At 40.2% G+C, this 14,919-nt stretch overlaps 1 protein-coding gene across 1 annotated transcript; it reads left to right on the top strand.

Moving 5' to 3' along the window:
* Positions 1–8,276: 8,276 nt before the first annotated feature.
* On the top strand, positions 8,277–13,428 carry LOC137833409 (putative disease resistance protein At4g19050). The gene is made up of 7 exons (XM_068641761.1): positions 8,277–8,406; positions 10,047–10,072; positions 10,415–10,474; positions 10,725–11,015; positions 11,329–11,629; positions 11,742–12,601; positions 12,883–13,428. The coding sequence occupies exons 1-7, from the start codon at positions 8,277–8,279 to the stop codon at positions 13,426–13,428; spliced, it is 2,214 nt and encodes a 737-aa protein (XP_068497862.1).
* The last annotated feature ends 1,491 nt before the right edge of the window (positions 13,429–14,919 follow it).

Raw genomic sequence — 14,919 nt, 5'->3', positions numbered from 1 at the left:
TGGACCAAGTCGAATGACAGAAGGTCCCATCAGCTGTACAAGAAGCGCCACGTGGATGGCACAGACAAAGCCTTGGGCTCTTCGCTGTTATCAGGCATTGACCAAGGCAAGAATTAAAGTCAATGTCGAAGCAAAGGTAACGCCCGAGGCGTTGCCAGGAAAGACGTAAAGGGCGACGACAGACGAGAAGGCGCGGGCGTCGCCAACCCAAATACCGACTGGCATTACCTCCCCGATACCCACAGGTAGGAAAGACTGAGGAGGGAGAAGAAATCAGAGAAAGGCAAAGTTAGTTGCAGACGTCGCCTCCCCGATACCCACAGGTAGGAAAGACTGTGGAGGGAGACGAGACCGTCGAATGCCAGCGAGTCACTGGCAGGGTGTTCCCCGATACCTATGGGCAGGAAAGACCATGGAGGGAACAAAAACCCCACAGTACTCAGCGTTTTAGACACCCGGGGACGATACGGTGCTGCTTTGGCAGGCCTTTCCTTAGGCGTGGGCGCCGAATGTTAAAAGATCAAAGAAAGAGCCTTTCGGTATTAGAGTCGTCTCGTGGACGATACGGCGCCACTTAGTGGGCCTCTCCACAGGCGTAAGGGTTGGCGAGCGAGCCTACCCAATCATACCAAACCGCCCAACGAAGTGTTGAAACAAGCAGGACACAGATAAAATAATTGAAGCGTATGAAGGGGAAAGAACCCCAGGAAGCGTCACCCACGCGAGAAAAATCAGAGGAGGAAGAAGAAGCGAAGAAATGCAGTAATACGTGAATAACAATAGTCCCAGGCAGTTCAATAAATCAATCTAATGCGATGAAGGGGAAAGGTCGTGGGTATCCGAGACCATACCTTTGCTATTGGAATGGAGGCAGCAGAAGGCACAGGAAGGAGAGAATCGCAGTCGCAGAGAAAAAGGGTTTTCGAAGGCGATGAACAGTGCGGAGTTGCAGAGCGAATGAATGTAACAGTGGGGTGAGCGCGGGGTTTGGGGTAACTTAAACGTTACATTTCGTAACCCAAGAGGCGCAAATTGAGGGCCGCAGGATCGAGCCACGCGTCAGAAGGTCGTTTGCCCAGGGGAAGCGCAAAGGTCTCTGAAGGAGGGCCACGCGATGGGCCACGTGGCGCGTGATAAAGGGTAGCCCAAAGGTTGTAATCATCCCCATTGCAGGGAATGTCCAATCGGTCATTAAGAATACCCCTGTGGTTCAGATAATATCGCGTCAATAATTTGAAAATTTGCTGAGTCAGCAAAGAATGACACGTCATCAAGAAAGCACATTGATGGCGGGGGCAAGGCTTTAGTCTTTGCGCTGAAGACAAGTCTTCGGCTTAAGACTGGGGGGCTTGTGTACCGTCCCGTATCAGGGCGTTGACTAAGTCAAGGTCGAAGGCAACGACTGGAAGGTCAAAGTCAGCTCAAGGTGTCGCCCAGGTGTAGGAACGCCAAGAAGAAGCGTCGCCAAGGCAGGACAAGGCGTCGCCAAAGAGCGGCGTCGCCTAGGTGAAGGCGACGCCTAGGTGGAGGCGTCACCTAGGTGGAGGCGTCGCCCCGGTGGAGGCGTCGCCCCGGTGAAGGCGTCGTCCAGGTGAAGGCGTCGTCCAGGTGAAGGCGTCGCCCAGGTGAGGGCGTCGCCAGATCGAACAGTGTAAAAGCGAGGCAATCACGGTGTGGTTCCCCGATACCCATGGGTAGGAAAAACCATGGAGGGAACGACGCCGTGTGAAAGCCTCAGGTCCCGACATCTCGGGAAAGTGATAAAGAGAAGGAAAAGGTGGCTTCAAGGCCATAGTGATAGTACCAGTGAAGGGCAGCCTGACTCGCGAAGTACCCCTGCCGCCCCAGAGACGCCTTCGGGACAGATACGACCCAAGAGGAAGGACACGCCCAGGATAACCGGGTGCAGGGTGTGAGAGGAAGGCAGATACGCTCTCAGAGTAAGTGGCTAGATACTTGGGGGGCATGAGTTGGCACCCAAAAAGCCACCCCTAGCGCAGTAGCACTCCCAAGCAGGAGGACCCACACGTAGAAACGTCCCCAGAGGGGCAGAAACACCCCCAGATGGGGTCAAAGCGTCGTGAGGCCCTCCACGTGTATGACAGCAATGCCGGAATGGAAACACCCTCTAGTCAGGTGCCAGGTAATTAAAGATATTCAATACAGTTTCCCTTTTCGGCATTCAGGTACTATTATGGCTCCCAAGCGTTTCAACGTCTTAAATGCGCTACGTTTCATAATTAAGCGCTTTAATGAGCGCGTTACGTTTGAGTTTAAAGCGCTTTAAGGCGCTTTAAATGCTGGGCAGTTTAAATAGCGCTGGGAATGTCGGAAAAAGGGTTGGAACCTTTGACAAATTGAGGAGAAACTCTCTAGTTGCTTGCCCGTGCTTGAGGATTACGTACAAGTGACTGGAGAACATTTTTGCCTGAAGGGGACAACACACACATACACATAAACACAGTTTCTTTTACCACCTTCAGAGTGCCATACGCGGTGCTCAGATACGTGGGTGGACAGTTTTGGTGTTTCTTGCTGGCTGACTTGAGCGTCGGAGTGCAAACGGCCGCTAGGGCGCCTCTTTGTCCTCTTTTTTGCAGGAATTCACAGGCAATCAGTGGGAAGGAGTCCTTAGCTGACGGTCGAGGTCGTGCACGAAGACGTCCCGGTCAACCGGACGGAACACTAGTAAACCTCCGTACATAGGGGAAGCAGAGTATGCCAAGGACCTGAAGAAAGACAACAGGTACCGGAGCCCCATTGTTGCCACGTTAGGTCATCCCCGTACGAGCCATTTCGTTCAGAAAAACAGAGATCCTCGGGACAAAGCATTCAGACTTGAGGCGCTGAAGTAGGGCTCGGTTCCTTGCACATAGAACGCGGCCAATTTCAAGTTTTATTTCAGTTAAGCAGGAGTATTATACATGGTATTAGAGGACACTCTTTTTCCCTTACAAGGGTTTTTTAACGAGGTCATCAAATAAGTTTCGATTGAAATATTTTCTCGAGTTATGCACAATTCAGTTAAAAACTTGTTTTCCTTGCGTTAGAAGTCTTATGGGCGGAGAGGCAGATTCGCAAGAGAACACCTCCCCTCTTAAGTGAAAACGCCAAGGTTAAACGAAATAGTACGCGAGATAAATCCTCCTCGCCTTTGAGCGAAGCTGAGGTTAGTTAAAGAGAATCCCTGCGTTAGAAGTCTCGAGAGTGAAGAGGTAGGTTCGTGAGAGAACACCCCCCCTCTCGAGTGAAAGCGCCAAGGTCAAACGAAATAGTTCGTTAGTTAAATCCTCCTCACCTTTGAGCGAAGCCGAGGTCAGTTAAAGAGCATCCTTGCGTTAGAAGTCTCGAGAGTGAAGAGGTAGGTTTGTGAGAGAACACCTCCCCTCTCGAGTGAAAGTGCCAAGGTCGAATGAAATAGTTCGTCAGTTAAATCCTCCTCGCCTTTGAGCGAAACCGAGGTCAGTTAAGAATTTGTTTCCCTTGTGTTAAAGGTCTCATGAGCGGAGAGGTAGGTTCGTGAGAGAATACCTCCCCTCTTGAGTAAAACCGCCAAGGCAAAACGAAATAATTCACCAGATAAATCCTCCGCGCCTTTGAGCGAAGCCGAGGTCAGTTGAGAGTTTGTTTCCCTTGCGATTAGAGGCCTTGAAAGTAGAGAAGTAGGTTTGTAAGTAACACCTCTCCTTTTAAGCAAGAACGCCAAGGAGGAACGACCTAGTTCACAGTTAAAACTCCTCCTCACGATGAGGGGAACATACAACAGGATGCTAGAAAAAACATCTCGGTGCCAGGCACCATGATTTAACAGTTATGCAAGACGAGAAGCAGTTTTCAACTTAGAAATAAAAGCAGCTATATGTTCAAGAAAGTAAAGTTGCAAGCAGATAATAAAAAGTTTGTCTGACGACCAAATACAGATTAAGGAAGGACCTTGGGAATGATTTGCACGTTTTCAACACAATTCGATACTGTGAAGGGCGTGATATCTATCCCAGGATGTGTGCAAGCAACTTGAGCCAGGGCGTCCCCAAATCCTGCGTCATAAGCATCAAGAACGTCTCCAGTCAACTCAGTCTCAGCTTCTTCAAACCTTTTAGCCTGTTGATGAAGTTTGGCTTCCGCTTGACCTAGCTGCACCTAACGACTGATGGACCTTCGTTCGAGTCCCGTAATTTTGGACTTGGACACCTCATCAGCCTCCTCTAGCTCAAAGACCCGGATCCGCAGGGACAGAGCTCTTGCCTCCAGCTCAGTAACCTCTCGACACTTGGCATGAAGGTGTTTAGAGAGATTTTCTTCAGAGCGGCAAAGGCGAGCCAATTCCTCTCTCAATGCAGCCAGTGGGGATGCTTCTGTCTTGGCCTCTACCCCCGGTTCAGCCCTAGTTAGTAGAGCATTGGACTGAGCAAGAAGAGCCCCAAAATTGAAGCCCAGTCTCTCCCTCGCAGCGGCCTCATCCAAGTCTACAATCGCCTCTAGTTGGAAGCCCTTAAGGGCGTGCTGCAGGACAAGGGGCAGCTCAAGAACAGGAGGAGTCCCAGAAGCACTCGTCCCACCAAGGTCAGGAAACAAGGGAACGTTGGTCGTGTGGTTCAGAGGTGAAACAGAGCGGCTGGTAGAAGAGGAATGGGAAGTCATCGCCGGCGTAGGCTTGGGCCTTTTAGAGATTAGCCCCTCGGCGGAGTTCTCGTTTGACTCGATCACTATCGCTTTACCCTTTTGAGGAAGTGAAGCGGGAGATGATTGGACGACGGCGAAAGGGACCGCAGCTCTGGGAATGGAAGGAGTAGGCGAAGACGCGGCGGTGGCAGCAACAAGGGCGTGGTGGCGAGAAGCGCCCACGTCCCTAGAAATCCCACGGAGGCGAGTCAGAATATCAGTCAGCCTAGCCCGCTTCTCTTCACTTAGAACCATACTTGCGTGCAAAACAGAAATACAAGAGAAACACAGAAATAAAGCGTGAGAATGCGCGGAAGAAGAGCGCGCAGACGCGACATTACGATAACAAGAATCAGCTCCCCCAAAGTTTCGGGTTTCTTGAACCTTAAGTCGAAGGAAACCCAGAAACAGAGGGCGATTGACGTAAAGATTAAACAACACAGGTCGTTGAGTAAATAAACGAGTGCGGATAATAGTTAAAGTTCGTACCTTCAGTCAGATAGCAAGAAAATGCTGGAAGATGTAGAGGAAACGTGAGAGAGTTTGAGGAAGAAGACGAAGCAATCAAGAGTTCCATAGAATGACAGTACAAGTGATTGAACGCACGCGTTTTCGAAAGTTTAAGCAAACAAAGAAGTGTAAGCGACGTTAAGCCCTAGTCGTTGATCAAAAACACGTGTGCACAGACAAGACAGACACAGAAAGACGTCACTTTGGCGTAGTATTTACGTCCTGTCACACAAAGCCACGTAGGTTGCCTATGGCAAGGACTTAGTCTCTTCGCTGAACGAGTTATAGCTCGAGACTGGGGGGCTTGTGTACCAACCAGTCCTCGGGCGTTGCTGACCACTGGTAATGTTGGTGCCACGTAAGCGGGGTTCCACGAGCACCATGGGCCAGTGTCTCGCGAAGCACGTGCGCCAAGGAGCCAAAGGGTGGTCAGACATCGGTCACGAGGGTGTACCGACGTGCCGCTAGACAGTGTGGAGTGGTCGGACACCGGGACCCAAACAGTAGAGCTGGGCCACGAGGAGTGAATCCCATACCACACACCAGTTATCAGTAAGAGAGAAGCCTAGATCACGAGGGCCCATGCGTGTAGAGTGGATGACACGTTCAGGCGTAACACAAAGTATAAAGCCACTGGAAAGATATGGCCTGCGAGGGTCACGTTCCAGGGGTGAGTTGCATGCATGGCACGTGAACAGTTAGGGCACTCCCAGAGGCGAGTGACCCCAGAGATCAGGTGCACAAGGAGGCACCCAGGTGGTCACCCTGTCAGAGCTTGCATTCCAGTTAGGGACCCCACGCGCTAGGTTGTCCCGAGAGCAGGGTAACAATAGTGTTGGGCCTGCCCAACAGAAAGGCCCATTTCGGGTAAGAGGAAACCGTAGTTTCAGTCTATAAATAGCAAGGTAAAAAACTTGGCTAAAGGAAAAAAAAGGTTATTCCCTTACGCCGCTTAATACACACAGTGACAATTAGAAAGTTTTGGTGTTTTCTAGCCCTAGTACTGACTTGAGCGTCGGAGTGCAAACGGCCTCTAGGGCGTCCTTTGTCTTTGTGTTTTCAGGCATTCATCACAGGAAAGGCACGTGCAAACGCAGGGACTTTGTACGTAAGAAGGACGTAGGCGCACGAAGGCGTTTTCGGGTCAATCGGCAGGAACAGGAACAATTGATGAGTGGAAAACTCTATCAAGAGTGTGGGAATATCTCTTTTGGAGGGCAACATTATATGAATTCTATTTTGGAGAACATAAAAACATTTGGCTTTGATGTGGTGTGGCATGCGATTACTACTGTTGCAACAAAAAGTGCCAACAAAGGTGAATCAGTTGTTCTATTTTTGCTGAGTACGCAGAAGTTTTTTTGTGAATCTTGGGCAATTCCCTAGTAAAATTATACAAGAAAAATCTCAAATTGGATGTATTGCATTTTGTTGCTATACAGTAGGTTCCTTTTGGAGTTTAGCATTTAGGTTAGGTTGGGAGGTATTTTCGCCGGTAATAAAATTTGACTAACACTCGTAATGTTTTGCATTTCTATTCTTTTGTTGGTAAACATTATATATAGTATTCTCATTTTTTTAATATAGTAAAAGTTCATAGTGATCCCAAATAACATAACTTTTTCACATACATGAAACATAATAAGTATAATTTAACATGTTTAAACTAACTAATTTAAATTTTATAAAAAAATAAAACACAATACCACCAAAAACATACCAAATTTTCCCAATTAATGTTTGTAATGAAAACTTTAATAATTCAGTTAAAAAATGAAAATATTTATAGGATTTTTTAGTTAGACTGTCAATCGAGAATCATTTTAAATTTAAATACATTAAATATAAGTTTGGATATAAAAAGAGTACCAAATTCACAACACAAGTTAATTCTCCTAAAAGTATTTTTGTAGTTATTTTAAAATAACATATTTGATCTTTTTGAAATACAAAACAACATAAAATTCACTCATTCTGGTGAGAATGTAGAAAAAGGGAAAGTAAATTTTAAAATGTTTGAGTAAGGCTTAATAAAAAAGGAAAGTTAAATGGGAATAGAAGATAGAAATGTGGTCAAGCATGCGAAGAACAAGACTTGTAATAAAATGAAAAACCAGAACAATTCAAGAAATTCAAATAAACAATAAAAGTATATCTTCTTGTTAAAAGTACCGAGAGACTTAATGCTGAAATATTATCTGGTTATTTAAAAATCTAAAAATTGTTAATATCTATTCTTTTAGGGATAAATAATGAGGCCTAAAGTGTCAAAACAAATATATTGTTAAAGTTGTGAAACTTTAAAAATCTAAAAATTGTTAATATCTATTCTTTTAGGGATAAATAATGAGGCCTAAAGTGTCAAAACAAATATATTGTTAAAGTTGTGAAACTTGTGGAGATAATTTTATTAAAAAATAGATTTTAAGTTTAATAAAATTATTTTATAAAATATTATTTATGTGAGATTTTTTAAATAATTTTTTTTAAATAGATTTATTTTTTTATGAGTAAAATACCACTGTACTGGTAGGATCCGTATGACCGAGATTTTTATTCGACACCCAGTTTAGACCGATCGACATGATCAACAACGAAGTTGATTAATGATCCAATATTTGTTAATATACTTTTATTAGGTCCATTAATAACAAATGGCTCACAACAATTACATAAATAAGCACAAATCCCAAAGGATCAAGTACGCAATCATCTAACACCAAATATTAAGTGTCAAGTGTTGAAGTCTGACTTGATCGTCGGAGTGCCTTTTGCAGCTACCATCCAGGTCCGGAGTTCAAAGGGAGGTGGAGTGGAAGAGCGAGAGTAGCAGGAGTTCGTCCGAGAGGAATGAGTGAGGTGCAAGCCGACCGACCGACCCAGGAGAGGTTCAATCGTTATTTTGGTTCCAACCCCGTTCGAGAACAATTGGCGCCTAGTGTGGGGCTGAGAGAATCAATGCAAAGAAGTAGATGGTCCAGGCTAAGCAGATGGCGCTTTTGATGTCTCTACAAAGAGAGATGGCCGAGATGAAGAGAAAGAATGAGGAGATGCAGCGGAAGAGTGAAGAGGAGATTCTTGCTCTCTGAAAGAAGAATGAAGAGATGAAAAGGAAGTGGGTAGAAGGGGGTCCATCTGGCGGACCGAGCAACCCAGTTGGGAAGTTCTTCATCAACCCCACCGACCCTAGAACTGTTGAGGAGCTGAAAGCAATCCACACTCAGGAGGCCGAGGGTAAGTCCAATTTGAATAGGTTTTTCCCCACGACCAATACCTTGGACGTATCCCGTCGACATCCATTCATTGACTATGTGATGGGGGCACAATTGTCGACTATGTGGAAAGGCTTCAAAATGGACCGTTACGACGGGACAACCAACCTTGATGAGCACATGGATGTGTACACCACGCACATGAGTTTATACACCTTGAACTGCGCGGTCCTATGTCGAGTGTTCCCCACCTCGCTGAAGGGAGGAGCCTTGAGCTGATTCATGAGGCTTCCTCCAAACTCCATTGACTGTTTTGAAACATTGGTGTCCAAGTTCGGGACACTTCGCTACCAGCCGACTCCACCACCTAACTTTTATCGCCCTGGTCAACCAATTCATTTCCACACTCAATTATTTATGAGAGTGCAATAAATGCAGTGGGAAATAAGAATCAAACTTAAATATTTATGTTTATTATTCTAACACCTTCTAGGATTTTAATGAATAAGAAGAATGAATAAATAAGTAATATGTATTTCTTATATCAATATAATTACTTGGTATTAATACTAAATCATGTTAATCACTTACTACACACATTTTCTACATTAATAATTCAATGTCTATATTTTCATTATGAAAAAATTATATATATAGTATTACGAAATCTTGAAAAGTAAATAAAAAATGTTGAAGGACAATAGTGTATTAGTGTTTGGTGGTAGAATAACACATGGTCTGAGAAAACGTTGGGATATTTTGGTTTAACATTTTTATTATTTGTCATCTACTTTTTTATATATACACCTCCTCCTAGAAGTAATGGGGGTTTAAAAACAAACCGAGAATAACGGGGATTTGCAAACCGTCGGGAATAACAGGGTTTCAAAATCTCCAAGAATAACAGGAGTTTGAAAACCATCGGGAATAATGGAGTTTCAAAGTCATCGAGAATAACGGGGGTTTTAAATAACCGCCGGGAAAGTAATTATTTTTAGGGGTTCGTGGAAACCGCTGATAATCTGTTAGCGACGTTGGATCTACAAGAGAAAAGGTAAACCACTGGTAGTATACTTAACGGAAGTTAAAACTATCGGAAACGTCAAATATAATTCTGTTAAAAATATATTTTTTTTAGTGAGTTGTCGTTGAATGCAAAAAAAGATATCTACTAAATATTTTCAATTTTCGACTTCTCCACGTTCTTAGTAGCATGCATCTTCCTAAATTAAAAATGAACTACAAAACTCCTTCTACTCCTCCTAGATTCTTTACAAATATTTTCTGTAATGTTTGTATTAGATAATTATTTAACAAAAAAGTGAGTGTCATTAAAAAGAACCCTACGTTTCTCACGTGGATGCTCACATTAGGTTTGTCTAGGAGTGATTGTTTGTGATATTCTTTTTCTTGCCTTAGATTTAAGTAAGGAATACTAAAACCTATACTTTTAGAAAAGAATTTAGGTAAAGTGCCAGAATCTTATTTTTCTCTAAATGAGAGGAAGAGTAATATTCAAAGCATTTTGAAGGGATAAAGAAAAGAATAGAAGCATTCATTCTTAAGTGGATATATATATATATATATATATATATATATATATATATATATAAGTGAATGTTCATTTCTCTTTCTGCATCTGTCTATTTACCTTTCTTCCAGCAGTCTACAAACGCAGCAACAACCAGGTAAGGGTTAATTTTTTAAAACTTTTCAATTTTTAAATTATCATCTGCCACTCAAATAATTTATTTCATTTTGGATTATACTCTCCCCAGACAACAAATAATTATAGCATGATTTGTTCTATTTCTTTATTCCCTCTCTGAATAATAATTTCAGTAAGTGCTGGGGTAGATAATATAAGTGTTTAAAGATGTTTTTGTATAATTTGAGTAAAGTAAATAGGTTTGTAAAAGCTAACGAGAGATTGTTTGATTTGAAGTGAAAAAGGAGGCACAGTAACAAAGCAAGGTACTACAGATCAGATCATTGATATGAACTTAAACACGGAATCTGTATTACTCCAGGCACACTCGGAGCTAGAACGCATTGGCTTCGACAGCACCACGGCCTGGAATATAGTGGAGGTCAGAAGTTATCATTGCCACTTTTCTTTTAAATTTATATTTCAATTATTCCATCACTAATATATATATATACCATGCAACTCTTCTCTCTTTTCTTCATTTCCAAAAAAACTATATATATAAACAATATTAGGATTTTCAAACCCATAACAAAACAATCAAATTTACACTTTCCATTCTCCAAATAATTTCATATTTTCTGATATAAATATTTTGCTTACCACCTTAGAAATATTTGATTTATGCACAGGCTCTATGGAGAGATCTTGCAAAGACCATAACAGCCTCAATTCCAATTGAGTTTTGTGAAATGAAGAGAGTGCATCTTGAAAACTTATCAAATCTAAGAAGTTTTTCCTCAGGAATTTTAGTTGAATGGCAATCTCTAGAGAATGTGGTGGTGAACCAGTGTCCCAACTTTTGGAAGTTTGGTTTGGAAATGATAAAAAAATCACAATTAAAATCCATATTCATTCAGGGAAACGAAGGGCACATAATTGACATTGACAACAACATGGTTGCATATCTTTTTGAATTTTTGGTTAGTTCTCTCTCGAACCTCTCTAATCAAACCTTTAAATTCAATTCTCAAATTCACATTCTTCACATGAATTTTAAGAATACAAAAGTCTTGCTATTTTATTACATGTTTACTAAACTTTTTTTTTAGTTTCAAAATTATTTTAATTATATCTTAAATTTTCTGATACAAGATTACAATAATTCTATAAAATAACTAGTTTTATATGGTTTTAGAAGTATAATTAACATAATAATGTTGCCACATATTTTTAGTCTTTCATCGATGTTATGTTTTCATGATGTCCACAAAATGATAATAAAAAATAATACAGGATGACAAATTCTCAACGATTATTGAGTACAATGTTTTTGATGATGAAGAGTTATACAAGACAATACGTAATCTTCAAAGTTCTCACTTCATCAATCTTCGGATTCTTTGGACAAAAAATTGCCACGAAAGTTTGAGAGAATTTTTGTCCATTTTGCTAGAGAGATCCCATAAAATTGAAGTTATCAACATTGAAAATTGCAAATCCACACGTTTTTACCTATTGGACACTATGGATGAAGACGTAGATGGTAAATTTTTCAGAGCTAAAGGAACTAAGATTAACAAAAGTACATTTCATGGTACATTTATGGACGAACGATAAACCAACAATTATTGACCTGAGAAACCTACAAATTTTGCACATCAAAGGTTGTCAGTTTTTGGAATATGTATTCTATAGGTATCCAACAGAGATGCTTCACCAACTAAAGGAATTGATTATAGAGGCTTGTGAGGTCTTGTCCACCATTTTTAAGAGCCATGATAATAGACCAAGAACTAAGTTACCATTATTGAGCAAGGTGAAGTTTAAGTCTCTCCCAAATCTGAGACAAATCTGTAGTTGTCATTTAGAATTCCCAAGTCTAAAATCTTTGATGATAGAAGAATGTCCAATCTTGACAAAATTCACAACTGGATTTGCAGATCCACATGAAACACTCACAACTGATGGGAAGTCTTTCTATGAATTGAATGAGATTGTGTTTGACAATTATGACAACTTGGTTTGTGTCATCTCCTCTAAGACATTAGAAGAGTTGAGGATCTTGGAAAAACTATTTGTGAGTCGTTGTAAGGAATTGAAAATATTATTCAACATTCATGAAGAAATATCTTCTTCAACACGGGTCCTGGAACAACTATATGTACTAACTTTGATTGATCTTCCAAAGTTAAGTCGCATTGTAAATAAAGAAATTTCTAGATTCTATCAAAACCTGAAAATACTACATGTGAAGCAATGTAAGTCTCTTGATCTGCTACAAGTGCCTCAAAAACTAACAAATCTAGAAATTTCTGATTGTGAGAGGTGTTGGATAAAATTATTATCATTGAAGAAGAAGAGGGAAAGAAAGAGAAACTCCTTTCATGAATTGAAGGATGTTTCTCTTGAAAATCTATCAAAGCTCTCTATTGTTTTTCCTTCTATATCCGAATTTCCATCCTTACAAACATTAAAAATAACAAACTGTTCTACTATGAGGTCTTTTGTTGAGGATTCCAAAGCTCTTAAAGAATCATCTGCAACAACTTATTTCTTCCCAAGTTCAGTAAGTTTCAATGACAAACCATTTCTCAAGTGTGTTTTGCATGAAATAACATGTTTTCCTCTTCTTGTCATTTGATATATGTAACTAGTATATATTTTAATTACTTTTATATTGATGATGAAATGGAAGTACGCAATTTATAGTAATATAAGTGCATATCGTTGTCATATTATGAAAAACTATAAACTTTCTTTAGTTTAATTACATAATATAGTTCGTTCTACTTACTTTGGAATTCATTTACTAGCCCATAAGCTTAAATGACCACTTGTTTCTTGCAGTTGTTAGTGAAAAAATTGAAAGAACTTCATATTATAAATGTGGATGTAGAGAAGCTTTGGGACTACAATTATCCGTCTGAGTCATTTTGTGAACTTGAAAATCTCAGTTTGATCAACAACAACAAAATTTTGAGTGTTATTTCCTCCGGCGTGATCATGAGATTCAAGAATTTGAGAAAATTAACTTTAGACAAATGTGAATCATTGACAGAGGTATTTGATCTTGAAGATGACAATCTTCATCATAAAGTTCATGAAATACTTCCCCAACTACAGATATTAGCATTGATTAACCTAATCAAATTGAAGTATGTTTGGAAAAAGGAACCTCAAGTTTCATTTTTCCAAAATTTGGTGTCACTTTACGTTGTCCACTGTGGAAACCTTCAATGTTTATTTTCACTTTCTTCGATAAAAAATCTTGAGAAACTCAAAATACTCAGACTGTGTAAATGTGATAAAATAGAAGAGATCATATCTAGTGATATATCTGAAGATGAAAAGGTGCCTATCATTTTTCCTGAGCTAGAATGTGTAAGGATCTAGAAAATAACCTTATAGTAGAAGTGGTATATTTTAAATGATACGAGTATTTTATTATTAAAATGAAAATGACATATAAATAGAAAATTCAGTTATTCAGGTTTCATTTTAAAATAACCACCATCTCTCTAAAAGTTTCCCTTTTCCTTTCTCTCCCTTCTCTCTAAGATTCTGACCTCCTCGTTCATCTGTTTGACGATCAGAGTACACCATTAGACTCCTGGCAGCAAAGACTACAAGTCTACCCGATCAGAATCTCTTATAGAGTAAGTTCAGTTTTGTTCCTCTTTTTCCTTTCCTCTCATTTTCTTCAAGATTCTGACTACCTCGCTTATCAGTTTGGCGATCGAAGTCTGCCGTTAGACTCTTGGTAATGAACCTTATAAGTTTGCCGGATCAAAATATCAGATAGAGTAAGTTCCTTCTTGGCTCCTTTTTCTTTTGAGTTAATTTTGATCTTATTAGATTTTGTACGGGTTAATATTAGATTTTGTACGGGTTAATATTAGATTTTGTACGAGTTAATCTCTGTTAACTCAAGGTCTTAGTTATATAGTTAGATTTTGATTAGGACTCTGTGGTACAGGTTAATTACCTTTAGCTTTTGGGTAGATTTGGAGCTCTTAGTGAGCATAAGCTAAAGTTCAGGTAAGGGAAGCTAGTCTTATTATTTTCAATAAAACCCTAGGTTAGAAGATTCTGGATGTGGAGGTGACGTGGTCACCAATTCCAATTATTTTTGCTTGCAGGATTGTCTCTCTTAAAGAGTAAAATAATATATTGACTGGAATGGTTGATTTTGAATCTGTTATGAGAATAATTTGTTGAAACTGTTTGTGATTGAGAATTGAAAGTGTTTGAATGATAATATAAATGAGTTGAACTATTCCTTTTGAATATTTTGGTTGAATTACTTAAGTGAGATGTTTGAATGAGAAGTGGTTGTGTGATTTCAGATGATGATTGATTTAAAGAGCATATATTTAGATTGTTTAGAAAGTTTATATATGAAGTGATTGAGTGGTGCATTGATATGTTAAATGATGTATGTAATGAGGTTAAAGTGTGATCAAGACGTAGTATTTTCAGGAAAGGAAATACCATGTTGAGATTGTTATTAGGGTGTATTGATTTGTGAGTGTCCTGTGAATGAGACGATCCTGACTCTACTGATATAATGGAATCAAATAGATGAAGTTATTCAGTTGGTGAGAGTCGAAGGAGGTCCATTTGGCTGATTCTGAGGTTTGAAAGAACTGATCAGAGCATATCAAATGGATTTACCCTGTCATATGAAGATGATGAGATATTGAGATAATTATGTGCATGGCTGTGTGGGTTTCACAGCAGTAGTATGACAGGTGCAGGTCTCTGAATGCTAATTTCAATACACGAGTCTTCCGGAAGTAGAGTCAAGTGTCTATGTGTTGTGAGTCAGTAAAAGTCACTTGATGGTTTGAGAAATCATATGAGAATTGATGAATTATGCTTATT

This window comes from Phaseolus vulgaris, chromosome 6 (assembly GCF_000499845.2).
Source record: "Phaseolus vulgaris cultivar G19833 chromosome 6, P. vulgaris v2.0, whole genome shotgun sequence".
NCBI classification, from domain to species: Eukaryota; Viridiplantae; Streptophyta; class Magnoliopsida; order Fabales; family Fabaceae; genus Phaseolus; species Phaseolus vulgaris.
Note: the sequence above shows the minus strand (reverse complement) of the source record. Positions and strands in the feature narration are given on the sequence as shown.